Source organism: Monodon monoceros, unplaced genomic scaffold, assembly GCF_005190385.1.
Source record: "Monodon monoceros isolate NGI ecotype Baffin Bay Population unplaced genomic scaffold, NGI_Narwhal_1 Super_Scaffold_1, whole genome shotgun sequence".
Taxonomy (NCBI): Eukaryota; Metazoa; Chordata; class Mammalia; order Artiodactyla; family Monodontidae; genus Monodon; species Monodon monoceros.
In genome coordinates this window covers 65,246,218-65,266,329 of record NW_021703765.1, presented here as the reverse complement: position 1 = coordinate 65,266,329, position 20,112 = coordinate 65,246,218, and the positions used below count along the sequence as shown (strand labels likewise).

General features: G+C 53.2%; 1 protein-coding gene across 2 annotated transcripts in view; it reads left to right on the top strand.

The window, feature by feature from the left end:
* Nucleotides 1-20,108, top strand: part of ZNRF3 (zinc and ring finger 3) — a 145,323-nt gene extending 125,215 nt beyond the window's left edge. For both annotated transcript variants that reach the window (XM_029221793.1, XM_029221786.1), the window contains exons 3-9: nucleotides 9,151-9,225; nucleotides 9,640-9,771; nucleotides 11,104-11,214; nucleotides 12,105-12,272; nucleotides 14,095-14,197; nucleotides 14,868-16,646; nucleotides 18,071-20,108. In XM_029221793.1, the coding sequence (XP_029077626.1) occupies nucleotides 9,151-9,225; nucleotides 9,640-9,771; nucleotides 11,104-11,214; nucleotides 12,105-12,272; nucleotides 14,095-14,197; nucleotides 14,868-16,646; nucleotides 18,071-18,114 (2,412 nt within the window). In that variant the 3' untranslated portion in view covers nucleotides 18,115-20,108. The remainder of the gene's footprint in view (nucleotides 1-9,150; nucleotides 9,226-9,639; nucleotides 9,772-11,103; nucleotides 11,215-12,104; nucleotides 12,273-14,094; nucleotides 14,198-14,867; nucleotides 16,647-18,070) is intronic.
* The last annotated feature ends 4 nt before the right edge of the window (nucleotides 20,109-20,112 follow it).

The following is a 20,112-nucleotide window of genomic DNA, read 5'->3' as shown; positions in this document are numbered from 1 at the left end:
GTGTGGGGAAGCCGATGGGGAGGGACCGGGGACGGGGGTGGCCGCGGGGCCTCGGAGTTCTGAGCCGTGTTTGTGGCTCTGGCGCTTTGATCTCCGGCCAGGGAAACCTGGAAGGTCAGGCCCGGCTGCAGCCAAGCCCCGGAGCCAGGAGCCGGTGGAGCGGGCCGGGCTGCGCCACCCACCTGCACCCCCCACCCGCACGCCCCACCCGCCTCCTCCCGCCGCGGAAAGTGAGCCCGCCTGGCTGCCCGGCATCCCGACCTCCACTCCGTTGGGTGCTGTTCTGCGTTTGTCTGCCTTAGGCAGTGGGTTAGGGGCTCCAAGTCGTGACAGCAAACTAGCCAAATGCCCTGCACGTTTGGTTTGCAAAGATCGTGTTTGTTGTACATACTGTAAAAGAAACCAGGTTATTTTTTAAGCTATGTGCCCCCCCTCCTTCCTACCCCCTACAAATTCCCTCAGAGCTGCAGGTGATTCCCCTGACGGTTTGTGCACGTTAAGGTGTTAGGGTCGTTTTTTTCTGGCCACTTCTTCTGATGCCCCGCCCCCTTCTTGGCACCAGGATTTTCTCACCAGTTACCCATGTGTACTGGTGTGTGACCTCATTTCCTATGGAATGAAAGGTTTCTGCAGGAAAACAGGGCTCTTGGTGAGACGGGCCTTGCAAGCCCCCTTGCCTGGCAAGAGTGTCCCCTGTCGTGCAGTGACTCATGCTTCAGGGCACAGCAGATGACCAGAATGCTCAAGAGCCTGGTGCCTGGGTGGTCACTACTCAGTGAAGAACACGGGGGAGGAGGAAAGGAAAAAGTGAGGAGGGCAGCTTTAAAATCCACTTAGTGGCCTCCAGAGGGAGGGGCATAAAGGGACGTGGTGAGCTCTGGCTTGTTTGCACTGGGGCGGGAGCAGCCAAGAGAGACTGGTGGCCGTCAGGCGAGGTGTCTCTGGGTCTGGCTGGTGGGTCTCTGTCGTGTTGACAGGCCCTTGCCCCTCCCTGGCCACAGAAGCAGGCCCTGTGGCAGTGGCAGCCTAAGCAGGGCTTGTTACCAGCCCTGGGTTCCTGGCAGTGATGTGCTTGAAGCTCAGGCCTCAGGTGGATGAGCCTCGCAAGCCTGTGCTTTTAGTCTCTCATTGCTCCACCTGAGGCCACCACTGAGTTTAGAGTTTGGAATCTGCGGCCAGTTCCCAGGATCTTCACAGCAGGTGGAGAGGGCAGGTCACTGTCCACACACTCTCCCCTGTGTGGTGCAGGCCATCTTTTTCCATCAGTCTTTTAGGCTGAAGAAAAGCAAAGTTCCCCTAAGTGATATCGGGAGAAAACTGAAAATCCACATCTCCTGCCGTTTGTCCCTGTGCATATGCCCGAAGCTGATCGTTTGGTCAGCTTTCCTTTGCTGAGAGTTCTCAGGGAGGCTTGCATTCCTCCCTCGAGTAGAAAGGGCAGACCCTGCAAGTGCACAGGCTCGTTTTCTGAGAGCTCTGACATCGGAGGTGTGTTCACAAGAGGCCTGGGGCGCCCCATAAAGATCCACCACGAGGCAGAGCCACTTTCAGTGACTGGGGTCGAGGTTGCCCAGGGAGAATAATTCCTACATTAGAACCAACCACCAATCAAAGACCCATCAGCAAGCACTACGGCAGAAGACGTGCATGCGGTTAATAAGAAACCAAATCCCGAACATCTGCAGTGCGGAGAATCTTGAGTTCTAAGAAGATATGGTAGAGAACCGGACCTTCCACAATTCAAGAGTCAAAGGAAACACGAGATCAGGTGGCCTGGAGCGAGCTACAGCCTGTGTTTGGAGTAGCAGGGCCCAGGGTGTTTGATGCTAACCCCAAGGGCAAAATCTCATCCTTTTTAGATTAAGCAACAGACATTTCTTGGCCATTTACCCTGTGCCAGGCTCTCTGTGGGATTCTGGGCATTGAGCAGGAAAGAAGTCTGAGGCCTTGGCTGCCCTCTAGTGAGGGAGGCACTTTAAGTAAACAGTTACAGTGTGATGTCACAAGAGCTGCACCCGTGGGGCTCAGAGGCAGGCTGCAGGCCAGGCAGTGCGGAGGGAGTGACACCCAAGGCAGGGAGAGTTAGAGGAGGCAAGGCAGGCTGTGGGGAGATGCAGGTGTGTTTCCCCAGCAGGTGGGCAGGCTCACCTATAGAGGCTCCTCCTAGTCAAGCTCTGGGGCTGGAGTGTTGAGTTTGCTAAAAGCCAGGGAAGTCACATCTTATTCTAAGAGCAGACACAGAGTCGTTCGGGGAGAGTGGGGCAGGTCAGATCTGTGGTTTATTAACTAGAAAAGTCCCTCTTATGCTGCGTGGAGACCCTACCAGGGGCAGGCGGGGTGGACTAAGGAACCCCCCCGGGGGGGGGAGTGTTGTTGTGACTCACGTGGGAAGTCTGGTGTCCTGTACAGGGTGGCAGCAGTGGAGATGGAAAAACAGTGGATGGATTTGGAAGATGGAATCAGTGAAACTTAGTAAGCAGTTGAGTGTAGGGGTGAGGGCAAAGGGTTGTAGTTTAGCTTGGCCCCCTGGGGGTGCTAGCGGGGCACCTCCCTAAGAAGGGAGCCCTGGTTGTAGGAATGTGAGGACTGCATGGAGGGTAGGCCCATGCACCTGTATCAGCCTGAGCAAGAACAGAGAGCTCTGCCCCGGGAGCAGCGGCAGGAGCTTGGGGACCTTGCTGAAGCAGAAAGCTGATGCCAGGTTGTGGGAACTAAGCCCTGAGACTCTGGTGCCATTTTGGATTCTCCATGATCATGGTTTCTGCCACCTTGGGTCATACTGCTGTATCAGTATGCCAGAGGAGAGCTGCAAGAGAACACTCTCTTGGGTAAGAAAGGAAGAGACCTCAGCGCCCTCACCCTGCTCCTTGCTAAGCGAGATCTCTTCCCCCAGGACACCAGCAAGTGTGTGGAGACAGACACTTCTAGGAGGTCCTGGCTTGTATCTTTCTTGGGGCTCCTGGCACACAGTTGGCCCTCTTAGGTAGTTGTCAAATTGAACTGTATACAGTTGACCCTTGAACAACACAGGTTTGCACCATGCAGCCCACTTATACACGGGTTTTCTTTGGTAGTAAATATTACAGTGCTACACATCCCAGTTGGTTGAATCTGTGGATGCAGAACTGCGGGTACGGAGGACCTTGGAGACAGAGGACCTGAGATTGCGGAGGGTGACTGAGTTACACGTGGATTTTCCTTCAACTGCGCAGAGGGTTAGCACCCTAACCCCCACGTCGTTCAAGGGTCAACTGTAATTGAATATACCAGGAACCATCTCATTTAAACTGCAGTATGTGTATTCCTTAGTAATCATTTTCCAGATCAAAACGTCGATCTGTGGCCCATCCCTCACCCTCTTACATGAGTTAGAGCCAGGGAGTGGTTAGGGGGTGAGATTCCTGTCACGTGAGCGTGGCCTGTGCATGGAGCCTTGGGTCCCCGATTTTCTCCCATAGAAGGGAGGGTAGGGTGTGGACAGGAGTTGCTGCAAAAAGGGTCCTGTGTCAAAAAACCTGGGGATGCCGGGTAGCTAAGAGCCTTATCACAGGCAGCATTTCCCAAAGGACACTGACCGGGACAGTCTCTCCTCCCCTGACACCTACTACAGGGATGTGGGATAAGTGACTCCTGGTTGGTAGTTTCTTACTCATTGGCCCTCAGAACCAAACGCTCAGACCTTTCCTGATGACTCCCCCAGCCTCTTCAGAGAGCCCTGTGCCAGCACTGCTGACAGAATGGACACTCCATGAGGACGCGCGGCCACCATTCTGCTCACTGTGTGTATCCTCCAGGCCTGGCGCACGTAGTAACTGGTTAATCACTACCGTTGAACAAATAAAGTAATAAATGGCACCTCAAATAGAATTAAACTCTACTGCCGCCTACTATGTTAATTTGTGGAGTATGGGCCACGCCCAGGGCAGTCTGCTCTGTTAGGCTTTACGGGGCACAGACACTGGTCAGAGATGTACCTCCTGGCTCCATAGACCCCGGGGCAGCTTAGCCTGGTACCCAGTCAAGACATTTACATGTGAGATGTTAGTGCCATTCGACTCCGCAGGGCCACTTGTAGTGATTTAAAGGATAGATTCCACCAGAATGCTAGTACAAGAAGATAAATACAGCACTGTTCATAATAGAGAAAATGAAGAAATCCCCTGAATGCCTGTCAGAGGGACAGTCTTAAGCTCCATATAATGGAAGAATATATGTAGCTGGTAAGAAGAATGGACATTTTTCTGCATCACTGCATATAATATTGTTGAGTAAATTGTTGAGTTAAGGGGGAAAACAGCAGAGTTGAGAACATTATATACATCCAGTTTATTTTTAAGTATATTTTGGTATGTGAGTGTATATAAACATAAGCATTTTATTGCTGCTAATATATGAGTTTTTTAAAAAATGGAAAGATATAAACCACACTATTATAAAGCTGGGATATAGGGAGGTAATAGGTAGATTATCTTTTGCTTTCAATTTCTCAATTATTTTAAAATTTTCATGTCAAACTCATATTACTTTTATTAATAGCAAAAATACTAAAGATGGTCACACTTGTGGGGAAAAATGCATCCCAGAAAGTGGCAGAGGAGAATCTTGACTGGTATTAGAACTCAGAGAGGGATAAGAGCTGCTTTTCACTAAAGAGAAGCACTTACCGGTCTTATGTGACAGGCTTTGCACATGAACTTGACCTTGAAGAATCAGTAGGCTAGGTAAGATCAACTCATTATAGTTCACTCTGGAGATCTTTGTGCACATGAAGCATCACGCAGAGAGTTACTCTGAGACTGCCTGCCTCCTCCTAGCCAGCTCACCAATGGGCCACTTTATCCAGAAGTTAAATCTGTTGACAGATTTGTCTTTTACTGTCTGTGTCATCTTATCTTGTCATTACTGCAGATAAATTAAGAGTTGAGTGGGTTTATAAGGAGGGGCCTTAAAATCCTATGTGGATTGTATTACGATTCTTAATAATCTTCATATTCTTTGGCCCTGGGCCTCCATCCTAAGAAAATTGGAAATGTAAGCCAAGATTCATTCAACATGGCATTAATTACAAGAATAAAGAAAAAACTGGAATAGCCCAAATATCAAAAAGATATGAGTAGCGTATCTGAAGGGATATATCACAGCCTTAAACATATTAACAAAAAAATTTAAATGACTTGGAAGCTTATGATAAGTACAAAAAGGTCAGAATGGGAAATTATATTCAATAGAGGCAAAAAAAAAAAAAAGTCTGCTTGAAGCCCCCATATGTCAGAACTTCCTGTGAGAGGTTGAAGACACAAGCCTTCATATCAGTGCTAACAGTCCAGCTTCCTGGGTTATCCTCTGGTCAGGCGTTTGGCACAAAGGAGATTTGGGGCCACCTTTTGGGTTATTTCCGATTAAGGTTGTGTGCTATCGAAAGTTTTCCTACAATAAAGATTAGGCACTGGGGACGCCACATCCAGTGCTTGACGAAGAAACGGATAAACAGGGGGAAATGGAGTCTGTTCCCAGGGGCTCTGTGGAGTAGCTATGGGGTGGGACCAAGCCCCGAACCAAGTCTGGGTGTAACTGCACACACCAGGGAGAGTGCCAGGTCCATTCCTGATTGGAATTCCTGAATTTACTTGAAACCCAAGCAGACTCTAGGCTGTAGGTTTTCTCACCCACAAGGTGGTAATGGGACTATTCTTATCAGAATGCCCCCCACGCGTCCAGAAATTCACGAGCCCCCTGCATTGAGAGTGTGGAGTCTTAACCACTCGACCGCCAGGGAAGTCCCAAGACTCAAACATATTGATAGAAGCACTTTCTTAGGAGAAAACCACATCCACGTTCAGGGAGCAGTAACCCAAGAGTACGGTCCGGGCAGGTTTGCTTTCAATTAGAATGAACGTTTATCGAATAACCATAGGAGTCTCGCATTGTGATAGGTGCCAGCCACGTAAGATCCTGTCTTCCAGAGCTTGACCTTTTGTACTTTGCAATATGTAAGTCTGCAGATGTTTGTGCTTTTGCTACGTGTCTCAGTGGCTGTGGCAACTGTCTAGCCTCGGGTCTCACAGCCCTGGAAAGGTAAATGAGAGACCATGACAACCTTTTATTCCTCATTCTGCTGCGGGGCTTGTCACCTGCTGGCTGGTGCCAACCTGTCCTGGCCTGATGGAAGCAACAGCAGTGATGAAGGGTGGGGAACACCTGTGTGAGTGGGGTGAGGGGAAGGGCGAGCAGAGGTCAGTAGGCAAGGCCTTCAGCTGCTTCTGGGAGGCCTTGCCAGGACATCCACCTGCTTTCTGCTGCTCACACCCTTCTCATGCTCTTCTTCCCAATCCAGTCTGTGCACAGGTCAAGGGTAACTGCCCTCTCCAACTGAAGCCCAGTGACCAGTGACCTTCATCTAGCAACAGGCACCAGGCTGCATCTTTCTCAGCCTTTTGTTGAAACAGCCTTATTCTGAGAGATTTGGACATTGGGTGTGTGCCTTTATAAAGATAGTGTTTTGAAATAATATTCCAGCCCAAGCTTGACTAGAGAAAACAGTGAAAGATCTAACATATGAAGACATGTTTAAGGATGCCTCATCAATTTTTAAACTGAAAATGTGGGGCAAGGGGGAAAGTATGACCAAGTAGTGTTCTATGTTTTCATTTGTTTTGGGAATAGTATGATCAACGTGTCATTTTCTTAAGTGTGGATTATTCATGGCCTATTTTCAATCCCAAGCCTTGCTCCTGACAGGCGAGTTCCTGACGTAATCCTGACTTGCCTCCTGTCCAGTCCTGAGTGCAGGAAATACAACCTTAATTTAACAGCAGCTTACATTAAACATAACTTTTAAAGTAAGCCAACTGTGAGAATTATCATTTTCTCAAAATATTAGTACTTTGGACCCTGTGCACTAACCTGGTTGTGTCTAAAGTTGAGCTATAAACAGGATTAAGCACCTTATTCTTGACCTGCTCTTTTCACTCGAGAAACCTGGAGATGAGTCCTCCCTCCTAGATTTTGTTTAAAATGTCTTTTAAAACGTGCCTGGCCCATGGGGGTCATATCTGGCCTCCAGATCCCCGTGACTTCTGCCTCCTCGTGAAGCCAGGGGGGCTGGAGGCGGGAGCAGGCGGCAGCCGAGGCTTGCACTGCCCTGGGTCCTGCAGCCTCTTGGCCTCCAGGCTCTCCAGATGCACCCCACTGAAGCTCCCAAGCAAGAGGGAGCTGCACGCACAGTCCCCTCAGGTGCTGTTTGATGTGCTCAAGCAGGGAACAAAAGCCAAATAAAGGAACGAGAAGTCCTGTCTATCTCCCTCAGGGCCCTCTGCGTCCCTGAATTTGTGAACACGGCTGGGCTACCCCCTGAGACTGGCACCCACTTGCTGTTAGTTAACTCTGGAGCCCCCGAGGGCTCGTTGACCTCAGGCAAAGGGGTCTGTGCCCCTAAAGAGCTTTAAGGAGGAAAGTGACACCACCTGGCCCCGAACCTTCTCACTGGGCCATCATGTCCTCTCTTGCTGGAGGCAAGTGACAGCTGTTGCAGCTCTTTCTGCGTCACTCTGGACAGTCCCTTGCCTCCTTGAGTGGCCAAGACTGCGAACTGGAAGGGACCCTAGTCCTCATGACACAGGCTCCCTCCTCCTTTTACAGATGGGGAAACTGAGGCTGGGGCTGAAAGAGACTCTGACTCACCCACCACTGGCAGCTTGTCTGGCAGAGCTGGAGACAGCGCCCAGGGGCCCCTCCTGATGCAGCGCGCTGGCGGGGAAACGGGGTGGGACAGGCAAGCGGCAGAGCAGACTAAATACATCGAATCTCAGTTCAACAGGAAAGGGTCCCCAGCAGAACAAGGACAGCTTCTGCAGCACAGCACTCAGGTGTCTGAGCTTGTTCAGTTGCAGAGGACTTTGCTGCATCCCTGACAGTCCACCGTCCTGCTTATTTAGTACCAAGTACAGGGAGCTGTCTTGTTGTAGAAGCTGTGAGGTAAGGCCGCCCTCTGGTGGCTGATGGAGCTATTGCTCTAGCCACATTCTGGTCTAAAGGCTCAGTGTTGCTTTCCTGTGGGGAAGGAATTCAGATTTTATTCTTTCTCAAGCACTCTGGCTCACAGAGACTTTCTTGACCTCTGAGTACTAGCCATCATTTGCCCATCTTATAGGGGGTTTGGTTTTTGTTTTGAGCCCTCCCCCCACCAGTTAGAGGTGTCTCGCTTCCCTAACGAGATTCAGGTTCCTATAAGCAAGGATTATGTCTTACGTCTTGTTCTTCCTCAGCTTCTACCCGTTGTTCCCTTAGCTGGACATGAAATTAGAAGGTTCACTGGGGTGGAAAGGAATCCTTTCCTCCAAAAGAGAATCCCACCCCTTCTCATTTGTCCCTAAAATGTTCTAATCTCATCTTTGATCAGTAGTTCCCCAAGTGGTTGAATCGTCAGAATCCCTCGGAAAAGCTTCAGAACTCAGTTTCCTGGACCTTACTCCAGCCCTGCTGAATCAGTCTCTGTGGTTTGAGCCAGGAAATCTGCTTTACAAACTTCCCAAGTGGTTTTTGATGTGCAGCCAGGTTTGGCAGCCAACTGCTCCAAATCCCCATTTACAATTATTTCTCGTAGCTTTTCCCCCGACAGCATGTCCAAAGGTCTTTAGTTTATGTCACTTATTAAAATTGACTGTTCTGAGATTCCTTCGGAAATATCCAGTACGTTCCTCTAACTGTGGTGCTGGATGATGTGGGGAGGAAGCAGGACCGCAAGAGAAGGACCAAAGGCATTTGCTTTAGCTGCCAATGGCCCTGTGTTCATAGCAGAAAATACTGAAACCAATACCTTTATGCTGACTGGGCAGGTTGTTGGTTTGTAGTTTGATTTTAAGGTTTAGGCTGGATAGGGAGACAAAGGTTAATCGAGTACCCAGCTATTTATTTTCACCATTTCTAACTCATTTGGTTCCCAGGATAACTGTACAAGGTGCTGTTGCCCACTCCCCACCCCCCCTTTTTTTAAACAGATGGGCAAGTTGAGGCTTAGGAAAGTTAGTAACTCACCCAGTCACATTAGTTGGTGACTGTCAGATTCTGCATTCGAATACAGGTCTGATTTCCAAGGCCAGCTTCAGAAAGGTAAGGACCAGGGTGCCAACCTGCTCTTTTTCACTCTGCCAGGCCAAGCGAGCCGTGCAGCGGGGAGCCACTGCAGTCATCTTCGATGTGTCTGAAAACCCAGAAGCTATCGACCAGGTAAGCTCCTCGGGCCAGGCCAATGCTGCAGTGTCCCTGAGAGAAGCACCTCCTTTTCTTAGCCTGGCTTCTCACGGTCGTGTCACCCTCATCCTCAGGGCCCTTGCACTTGTCTGCCCTTGTTAGTTATCCATGTTTGCACATCATACTCCAAGGCAAGTGTATCAAGAGGGGTAAGAGCCAAGAAGTTGAGGGTTGGCGAGGCATTTTCAAAGGCCCTTCTGGGGTCCCGCTCCCTCCTAAAAGGGGCATCATCCTAGCCTCGTCCTTCTGGGAGCTCCAAGCCTATGATGCTTGAGGAGTTTGAGGATTTCCTAAAGGGTATTTCGTGTTCTTTTCCTCCAGCCTTTCTTTCTCTCTCCTGCTTCTTGAAGTAATTACGTCTTCTAACCAGGACCTCCTCTCCTTCCTCAGCTAAACCAGGGGTCAGAAGACCCACTCAAGAGGCCAGTGGTGTACGTGAAGGGCGCAGACGCCATCAAGCTGATGAACATTGTCAACAAGCAGAAAGTGGCTCGAGCAAGGATCCAGCACCGTCCTCCTCGAGTGAGCCTCCGCTGGCCATGCCGCCACCTTCCCTGCTGCCGCCTGTGCCTTAATCCCCTTTGGGCTTTGGCCTTTTGCTCCTACCTTCTTTCTGTCTACAATGCTGATGGGCCCCAGGTTCCTGCAGGTTTAGATCAAACTTAAGGCTGGAGGCCAGGGAGAAATTTCACCCGGCTTCTCTAGAGGGGATTTGAAAAGTCCTTCCAGAGATAGGTGATTTGTGACCAAATGTCTCTTCCACCTGGCATCCCCTCTGGGTAACCTCCTATCCTTTTTTCTCTTCTGTCCCATCTCCCTGTGAAAGGCTAACTGAGGAGCATTGAAGGGAAGGACACCCTGCACTCAGCTTCCTCTATCTCCCTCCTTCCGTCTGGCCTAGACTAGAGGATAAAGCCTGTGCTTCCTTCTTCCTATGGGGCAAATGCATTACTGAAACCCCCTAACTTGTATTTGATTCTGGAAAAGTAAGCTTTCAACAGGGATTGGGGTTCACGACTTCCAGGTGGTTAATGAATAGCTTCATTTTTTAGGCTTCTCTTAGGTGTACTAAAGGGACACTGCTGGCATCTTTTGCCCAACCTCAGACTGAAGATTCTAGGAACCTAGGACAGGTGCCCCACAGATGGTTTATTTCCTCCTCACGAATATTGGAATATTCACGTAGAGGATGGGTCTTTTGCACAAAATATCCGGATACCCATAGCATTCAATTAGCAAAACTCCATTCCTGTTGGCTAAACACGTCCCAGATGAGGTAACTTTAAGGTTTTAGGAGGCAGTGTGCCATGAGGAAAAGGTAAGAACTAAAACTAGAGGGAGTTTGCAAAAGAACTGACTTGCTGGCTGCTTTTTAAAGGAAAAAAGGGCGCTTTGGTGAATATGGCTCATTGTAGTGGAAGCTGATATTTGTGGAGGCAGCATACAATTTTCTGAGTTGTTGTAAACCATTAATTATATGGTTAGTAATCACGGTTTCCTCAAAACATGACACTCACTCTTTTGTCCCATAAATGTGATATTCGTGTTTATTTGGAAGGGCCTCTCCTACCGGTTACGGCGAACTTTGCGCTATTCTGCAGGGAGCAAGGCTCTGTGAACAGAGTTCTCCTGGCTGTTAGGAGGCCTGGCTGAGACCGCTGTGGCCTCCCCGGGCCACGCTGCGGGGCACTACCTGGGCCTGGATAGCACACTGTGTGTGTCTTAGCAGAACCCCACATGTGCCCTGCAAAGGAGGGGAAATGCAGCCCGGTGGCCCCATCCTTCTCCCGACCAGGGCTGACCCAGCCCGTGTGCCAATCCCCTGTGACTCACTGTGTCCGTGTTCTGTTCCAGCAACCCACGGAATACTTTGATATGGGGATCTTCCTGGCCTTCTTTGTCGTGGTCTCCTTGGTCTGCCTCATCCTCCTTGTCAAAATCAAGCTGAAGCAGCGACGCAGTCAGGTAACGCAGAGCAGCCTGTGAGCGTTCATCCCTGCTGCCCCTTTGCCGGCGCAGACCGGGTCCTGAGCCCTGCAGCCTGTCCCCAGTGGCCTAGAACCAACAAAGATTGAGAAAAGCCAGAGCAAAGCTTATAGCACTGTGTCGTCTCTGTTCCGAAAGGGCCAGTCCTACAAAGGCCGAGCCCTGGGGCCGTTTCCAGCCGGGGGTTTTTCCAAAGAAATGTTTAAATGTCAACCTGGACCGCTAGAGCCCTGCTCCTCAAATATGATCTGGGGACCAGCAGCATCAGCATCACCTGGGAGCTTGGCAGAAACTGAGAATCTCAGGCCCCACCTCAGACCTGCTTCATCCGACTCTGCATCTACCAAGCTCTCCAGGCGATGTGCTTGCAGGAAGGAAGGATTTGGGGATGGAGGGCAGCGGGAGGATACTCGGGAATCTAGACTCTCAGAGGTGCCGCAGTGTGATGTCCACAGCGAGAGACGGTGGACCGGGCGCTGAGTTCTCTCGAGGACGGGGGCCATCACCGACGGAGCAGCTGCTGATGTTTGTCGAGCGTGCCTGGCTTGCCAAGTGCTGGGCGCCCCAGTGCATGGTCTCACTTGCCCTCAGAATGTTCTCCAATGAAGGGAGGAACCCTTAGCACAGAGCAGAGTTGGCCAAATAATTAGAGTAGACCTCTGCTGGTACTGCTGCTTAGACCGATTTGGTGGACACTTGGGAGTCTAGAAGATCTGTGCTCTTGTGCCGTGGCCTCTGAATCTTTAGTGATTTCTCAGGAGTCTGTCCTGGCCTGATGGAGACTAGTGTTTGGCCGACCATGGCCCCAGGGGTGACTAGTGCTGTTAACATGTCCCACACCCTAACATGGACCACATTCTGCTGTGCAGAATTCCATGAACAGACTGGCCGTGCAGGCCCTGGAGAAGATGGAAACCAGGAAGTTCAACTCCAAGAGCAAGGGGCGCCGGGAGGGGAGCTGCGGGGCCCTGGACACGCTCAGCAGCAGCTCCACGTCTGACTGTGCCATCTGCCTGGAGAAGTACATCGATGGAGAGGTAACGGCAGAGGCGGGGCCAGTCCTGGTGGGGATGAGGTAGACAGGCCCGCAGATGGAAGGGGAAGGGCTTTTCCCACAGGGGAAGGGCCGAGCTGCCTAGGTCTCCAGGGGACGTCCTGAGACCTTCAAACTGCTCTTCCCCCCCGCCCCCCGGAAGCAGGTGGCCACATACACAGACACTCTCTCCAGGGGACCGAGCTGAACATAGGTGATTTCGGAAGTTGATCAGAAATATATAATGGGCCAGAAAACGTCTAGTTGTAAGAACATTTACACTTAATTTCAGAATTGCTCTTCTGAAAACTCTGGCGCTTGACTTGATACAAACCTCTCTTACAAAGCTGTATGGAACGTTTACGTTTTTACTTATAAAGAGACAAGGGGGGCTTCCCTGGTGACACAGTGGTTGAGAGTCCATCTGCCGATGCAGGGGACGCAGGTTCGTGACCCGGTCCGGGAAGATCCCACATGCCGCGGAGCGGCTGGGCCCGTGAGCCATGGCCGCTGAGCCTGCGCGTCTGGAGCCTGTGCTCCGCAACGGGAGAGGCCACAACAGTGAGAGGCCCGCGTACCGCAAAAAAAAAAAAAAAAAAAAGAGAGAGACAAGGGATGTGATGTCCCCTTTTTCCTTCTACCTTTTTTCTGAAAATTTAAAACTTTCAGAAAAGTTGCAAGAATCAGACAATGAATGCTGGATCATTCATCTAGAATCACCCATTGTTAACATTTTGCCACATTTGCTTCATCTCCTTCTGGATAGAGGCGTGCATATACACACACATTTTGGGGGGTGGGGAGCAAACCACTTCAGAATTAGTTGCAGGCATTTGATGAAAGTGTCCCGCTGCTGTGTAGACTGTTGGATGAAAAAAGAGGTTTTGCAGAGGCCTCCAGATGAATAGTCTCGCATGGTCTCTACCTGCAGACTGCCTGAGTTCTCATTTGGGCCCAGGAAGGTTCTAGCTTTGTGATCTTGGGCAAGTGACTTTATTCTCTGTGCCTATGCTTGTGATATGGGCCCGAGACTGACCTGTACTCCAGGTGATCACAAAGGTTACACGAGAAAATCCAGGTAGGACTCTTGCCACGGTCAGGCACAGCCTTAGGTGTTAGTTTGAATGTTACTGCACTGAGCTGGTCAGAGAATGGAAAATCAAAGTAAAACTAGCAAGTTTGGAGGGTGCTTTGGGCTCAGGAACTTTAGAGGTGGTTCCCCCTGCCTCAGAACCCCATTACCTCCTCTCCACGTTGGGTGCTTTGTTATTAACTGTGTGCCCCCAGGTGAGTGCTGAGGGTCCAGTGAATGGGAGGACGGGAGGACTTTGCCCCCTTGCTGCCCCACCTGTCAATCATGAGTCCTGGGCATCTTCCTTTCTACCCACCCCATTTTGGGTATCTGGAGCCAGCCACCATCCCAGAAGTGCAGAAGGTTTTGGGGTGTATCTAGCCACCTTTCCATACCCTCAGGCTCACCATTTGCACTAGCATACAGCTCTGGCGGTCCCTTGTGTGTGGCGTGGGTGTGAGTGCCCTCCTCACAAGAAGGGAGCTGGCTTCCTCCCTCAACACCAAGCACCGTGGTTGGAACTGGCTGATGGTCCATGTCTTTCTCGCTAGAACCCATGTGTGGGCCCTGACTCCAGGGAACGGAGCCCACTTGTAGCTAGAGGTGGGGAGGGGGAGCCTCTGGGCACTGCCACAGTGAACTGGGCTCCTTGGTCCACTCCGGGCTCCACGGGAAGAAACACTGCAGAGCTGAAGACAGCACCGCCCTCTGCCTGTGCCCTTCCTTCAGGCTGTGTGTCCTCTCTCCCTCCCAGGAGCTGCGGGTCATCCCCTGTACTCACCGCTTTCACAGGAAGTGCGTGGACCCGTGGCTGCTGCAGCACCACACCTGCCCCCACTGTCGACACAACATCATAGGTAATTCTCCGCTGCCTCTGTTGTTGCTGGAGTGTCACTGTCTTTACCGAGTACCTAGCAGGAGCAGGACACGTGCTGGGGAGCGAGCAAACCACCGCAGCATTGCCACCTGGACTTGGAGGCGTGGGGGCTTGGGGTTTGGAGGCCTCTGAAGAATCACCCTGAGTTTGGGTTCTGGCTTTGACGTGAACTGGCTTCCTGACCTTGGGCCAGGCACCCGGCCTCTGCAGGCCCTGGGCCCACAATCTCTTCAGCGGGATGACAGTGGTGACGCTTGCTGTGCCTGGTACCTCGGGGTTGTGATGCTGCTGCTGCCTCCCTGTGGTGGTGGATGAGGGCCCGGAAGGCAGGGTGCCCTCCAGGTATAGCTGTTCTCCCAAGAGGGAAAATGCCTTTCCCCTCCGTGTCCCTGTTGCTCTCTCGAGCCTTACGCCGTGCAGAGCAGCTGGGAGGTGGGAGATGGACCCTGACAGGAGTGACCACCTTTCGAGTGGAGAAGCAGGAGGCCTCTACCCGCGTGGCCGGGTTTGGCGACAGCTTAGAATGGGCCATGGTCGTGAGACTGGGCACCTTGGCGCCGGCCGCCTCAGTCTGTGCCCGCACCCGCCCCTCGAGCCCTTGGCGCCAGCGTGCTCGCCCCCCTGACCGCGTTTCCTCCGCCTCTCCCCAGAGCAAAAGGGAAACCCGAGCGCCGTGTGCTTGGAGAGCGGCAGCCTGGCGCGCGGCCGGCAGCAGAGGGTGGTCTTGCCGGTGCACTACCCCGGCCGCGTACACAGGGCCAGCGCCATCCCTGCCTACCCCACGAGGACGAGCATGGACGCCCACGGGAACCCTGTCACGCTGCTGACCGTGGACCGGCGCGGGGAGCAGGGCCTCTTCCCGCCGCAGACCCCCGCCTACATCCGCGGCTACCCGCCCCTCCATCTGGACCACAGCCTGGCCCCTCACCGCTGCGGCCTGGAGCACCGGCCCTACTCGCCGGCCCCCCCCTTCCGCAGGCCCAAGTTCGGCGGCCGCAGCTTCTCCAAGGCAGCTTGCTTCTCCCAGTACGAGACCATGTACCAGCACTACTACTTCCGGGGCCTCAGCTACCCCGAGCAGGAGGGGCAGCCCCCTCCCGGCCTCACCCCCGGGGGCCCGGCTCGGGCCTTCCCCCTGGGCGGCGGCGGCGGCGGCGGCGGCGGCAGCAGCGGCCTGCTCTTCGCCCCCGCCGTGCACGCGGCCCCGGCCTCGCACCTGGAGAGCGGCAGCGCGTCCAGCTTCAGCTGCTACCACGGCCACCGCTCGGTGTGCAGCGGCTACCTGGCCGACGGCCCGGGCAGCGACAGCAGCAGCAGCAGCGGCAGCTCGGGCCAGTGCCGCTGCTCCTCCAGCGACTCGGTGGTGGACTGCACGGAGGTCAGCAACCAGGGCGTGTACGGGAGCTGCTCCACCTTCCGCAGCTCTCTCAGCAGCGACTACGACCCCTTCGTCTACCGCAGCCGCAGCCCCTGTCGCGCCGGAGACATGGGGGGCTCAGGTCGGGGGCCCGTGGTGCGCCTCGAGGGGTCCCCGCCCCCCGAGGAGCTCCTGGCTGCGGCCCGAGGCCCAGGTGCGGGGCGGGGAGAGCCCTGGCCCGGGCCCGCCTCTCCCTCGGGGGACCAGTTGTCCACCTGCAGCCTGGAGATGAACTACAGCAGTAGCTCCTCCCTGGAGCCCCGGGGGCCCAACAGCTCTACCTCAGAAGGGGGGCTCGAGGCCTCTCCAGGGGCCGCCCCGGACCTCAGGAGGACCTGGAAGGGGGCCCGGGAGGGGCCGGTGTGTGCCTGCTGCTGTGAGCCCCAGACCCCCGCCCCAGACCCCGGAGCGGGAGCGGCCGGGGGCGGCATCTTGTTCCTGGGCCCCCCGCCCTGTGAGGGCTGCGGCCCCCAGGGTGGGGAGTCACAGCCGGGGAGCTCCCAGGGCCCCTATGGCCTTCACCCGGACCACTTGCCCAGGACAGATGGGGTGAAGTATGAGGGCCTGCCCTGCTGCTTCTATGAAGAGAAGCAGGTGGCCCATGGCGGGGGCGGGGGCGGGGGTGGCGGCCGCTACACCGAGGACTGCTCGGTACGTGTGCAGTACACGCTGGCCCAGGAGCTCCCGCCCAGCTGCCACCCCGGGGCCCGGGACCTGACCCAGCGCATCCCCATCATTCCGGAGGATGTGGACTGTGACTTGGGCTTGCCCTCCGAATGCCAAGGGACCCGGGGCCTTAGCCCCTGGGGTGGGACGCTGCCAGGTCCGGATGCCCTGTGGCCCCACAGAGGCTTGGGAGCAGCCCAGCAAGAAGAGTGGGTTCCATGCTGCCCGGCCAGGGCACCGCTGTCACCTCCCTGCCCTCCAGAGGATGTGGGGGCCCCTGGGGCCAGCTCCCCCAGTGCCCCCCAGGACACTCAGGACTCCAGCGCCACAGCCACCGAGGCTGCAGGTGAGAGCGGGCGGTGACGGTAGGCCAGGATCTGGGTCTTCTCTCCACACAGTCACTTTCTGAGTGACTTTCTTGGTGCCCTTGGCTTTAAACACCATCCGTACCTGATGATTTTCAAGTGTTACTCCCCAATCCAGCCCTTCCTCTGGGCTCCAGACCTGCTGGCCCTCTGCTTCCATGAGCTCTCTCCCCCAGATGCTGCAGAAGCATCCCGCTTGATCCTGCCACAGCAGTGTCTCGAGTTCCTCCCTCTGCATCCCCTTCTCCAAGGCTCCCTACCCAGATGCTCAGGCCAGAAGCCCAGGCCCCAGCCCTGAGCCTGCCCTGCCCCTCACGCATCAGGGTCCTGGGCTTCTCAGCCTGTCTGTGAGAACCACATGTGCTGGTTTTCCCCTGGTCCAGAAAATTGAATCCCCAGAAAAATGAAACTTAGCAAAAGACATGCAAAACCCAAGTCCAGATTTTTTATTATTAGATTCAGCAGACATCATCAAATTGTGATAAAGTTGCCAAACCTTTTGTCTTCAGTAGTGAACAGTGTGCAGTCTAGCACCTTTGAATAGCACTGGGACAATTCCAACTCCAAAGTAAACCCCACATGGATCTGCTCTGCTCCCTGCCTGCTGTCCGCAGCCGGGCCTATTTCCTCTCTCTAGGATGAGGGCAGTAGCCTTCTGACTGGTCTCCTGTGGCCAGTCTTGCCTTCTGTTCCACGTGGGTGCCAGAGTCGTCTTTTTTAAAACATAAGTCTGTCTTTATACCAGAAAACTCTTCACTGACTTGCCATTACCTTCCAAATTTTAGAAATGTAAACCCCTCACCCAGGTCTGTATGATCAGGCCCTGCCGCCCCACCCCCCACCCGCCCAACCTCCTCCCGCATCCCTCCTTCTTCATGATGTCAGCCGCCTTGCCCCCGTCCTGTTCCTCCAACGTGCCAGGTTCATTCCAGCCTCCAGGCCTCTCTACCGCTTCTCTCCTGCAGATCTTGGGTTAAGAGCCGGCCTCCAGCCCCCTCCGAGCTCACTCTCACACCCTCTGTTTACTTTCCAGGTTTTCACAATCTGAAATTACTTTGTTGTGAGGTGTGGGAGCTCCGCAATGGGGGTCTTCCCAGTGCCTGCAACAGGGCCCAAGGCACATCTTTTGTACATTGTGTTTTCATGCTGCCTAAGGGTTTCCAGAAGGCTCTGCACAGCCCGATGTGGGAGGCCGGCTCCCTAGAAGGCCCCCATGCCCTCAGAAAGGGGGCTCCACTTCAGCCCTTTACCATATACACAGTCCATCCAGCATCCAGAGTTGTCACTTCTGAGAGCCCACCACACGCTGGGATGGGCCCCCAGGTCCCTTGCCTCGTCCCTGCATGTGGTGCCCAAAGCCTGCGGGCCCGGCCCCCTCCCCTGACGATTGTTCTTTCTCTCCCAGGACCAAGATCTCGCCTGGCCGACAGTGGAGGCCCTGGAGCCTGAGCTCAGATGGAACCCTTCCGTGGAAATGGGAACTGTACGGAGATTCCAAACTCTGACTTCCTACAGAAAAAAAAAGAAAAAAAAAGATTTTTTTAGCTTTGACAAACACAAAAGTGGTAATAAAGAGAGCCCTCCTCAACCCAAAATGTGAGCCACGTGTGGCAACCCCCTCCTCCCAATTAACAAACCAACAGACAAAATTCTCTTAGTCTTTTGCCTCTTGATAACATGTTACTCTTCTGTTTTGTAAAGTGTGTGTGCTTGGGGTTCGAGGTGTGTGGGATTGACTTCTCTGCTTTGTTTTTTAAGATATTATATGTAAATGTAAAAAGTTATTTAAATATATATTTTAAAGAACCCTAACCGCCAACTTTTGCTGAAAAAAAAAATCACTGCTGCAGTAATTGAACCACATGTGTAGATACTGTTGTCTCCCTGGAGGGAGCTCAGGCCTTTGAAAAGCTCAGGGCTACACCTGCCTTAGAAAATGAACCAGAAACTTGAAGTAAAGCTAGTTGATATGGGTACAAACTCTGAGGAACAATGCAATGCTGCCTCTTACTTTCTCGTGGCAAATCCCAACGTACAAAATGTCAGGCCTTCTCGGAAGCCATGCCTCTCCAGCCTGCACCTTCAGGCAGCTGATGGAAACAGCTTGGGGTCGGGTGGAAGGTCTGCAGCACTGCGGAGCCGGGACAAGCCATTGCTACGTAAGCCCCAGGGTGACAGGGACGATTCTGCGTAGTGTCCTCAGTCTGTCCCCTCTGGTCATCGTCCTAACTAGGACAGAGTTTACAGTCCTGATTTTGGGCTTCCTGCCACTGGCTTCAGAGATGGCTCGACGGGGTGTGTGGGGAGAGACACCCAGGAGGAATGTACGTGGTTTTGCAGCCTTGGTGTCTGCCCCAGCTGGGGGAGAGGTGGGATGGAGGGCGTCCCGGAGCGGGCCTGTGCGCATGCGTCCGTGTGCGCCCGGCCACACACACCCCGGCTGCTTCCGGCGTTGGGCTGCCTTCCTGGGTGCGCGTCGCCGGGACCCGATAGGGTCTGAGCTCCCTTTGAATGACAACTTTTCCCATCCCGTTGCTTCAGGGTTGTTCAGCCCTCTGCCTCGTGGCTGAAATTGCTCATCTCGCCTGCAAATGTCTACTCTCCTTTCTACCTAATGCACTATTCTGTATTGATTCTCCATGAGACAGAGTGAAAGAGACTATCAGATAGTTTAGACCCAAAGGGTAGGTTTTTATATATTGTTCCAACCTTTTGTTGTTTGTTGTTGCTGTTGTTGTTTTAAGAGGGAAGAAGAGTTTAAAAACCCAAACCATTTTTTAAAAGTTTCCATTTTAAAAGGGAGAATCTATTTAAAGCTATTTCAGATCAGGGATCGTTATCCTTTTTGTCCAATGTATTTCTTGTTATTAAAAAATTTTTTAGAAGAAACTCATCACATTAGCTCTTGTGTTCGCTAACTCTTCTGGTCACTTCTGTTTATTCATTTATTCAGCAGGTGTTTGTTGTCATCTGAAATGCTCATTTGCTGAATAGGAACCTTGAGTCCTGGCCCCCTGTAGGTGGGGAAGCAGAGACCCACCCTGGGCTGCCGGGGGACTGTGACGGCTCTTCTCCAGTCAGGCCCAGGGAAGGTCAGCCCAGGGTCCACATCACAACGTTTTGAATGAGAATCTTACTGAATCCCTTTTTCTTAAAAACCCCAGCCTGTGATGAGGAAATTTACTTACTTCCAGCCAGGATTTGTCAGAAAGAAATTCCAGCATCAAACGATTGAGCCGTTTGCCATTAAGGAGCTCGCTGTGGTGAGATTTGTCATCCAGCCTCTGAGGTGCAGTCCCTTGGGGGCTGCCCCCCCCCACACCCCCAGCACCGCCTGTGCCCAGCACACCTGCTGGCGAGGGTGTGACACGTGACCTGGGCCGCCTGTATTCCTAGGGCCAGGAGTAGCAGCTGCTGTGGAGAGCAGCTTGCACCTTGTGATTTTAG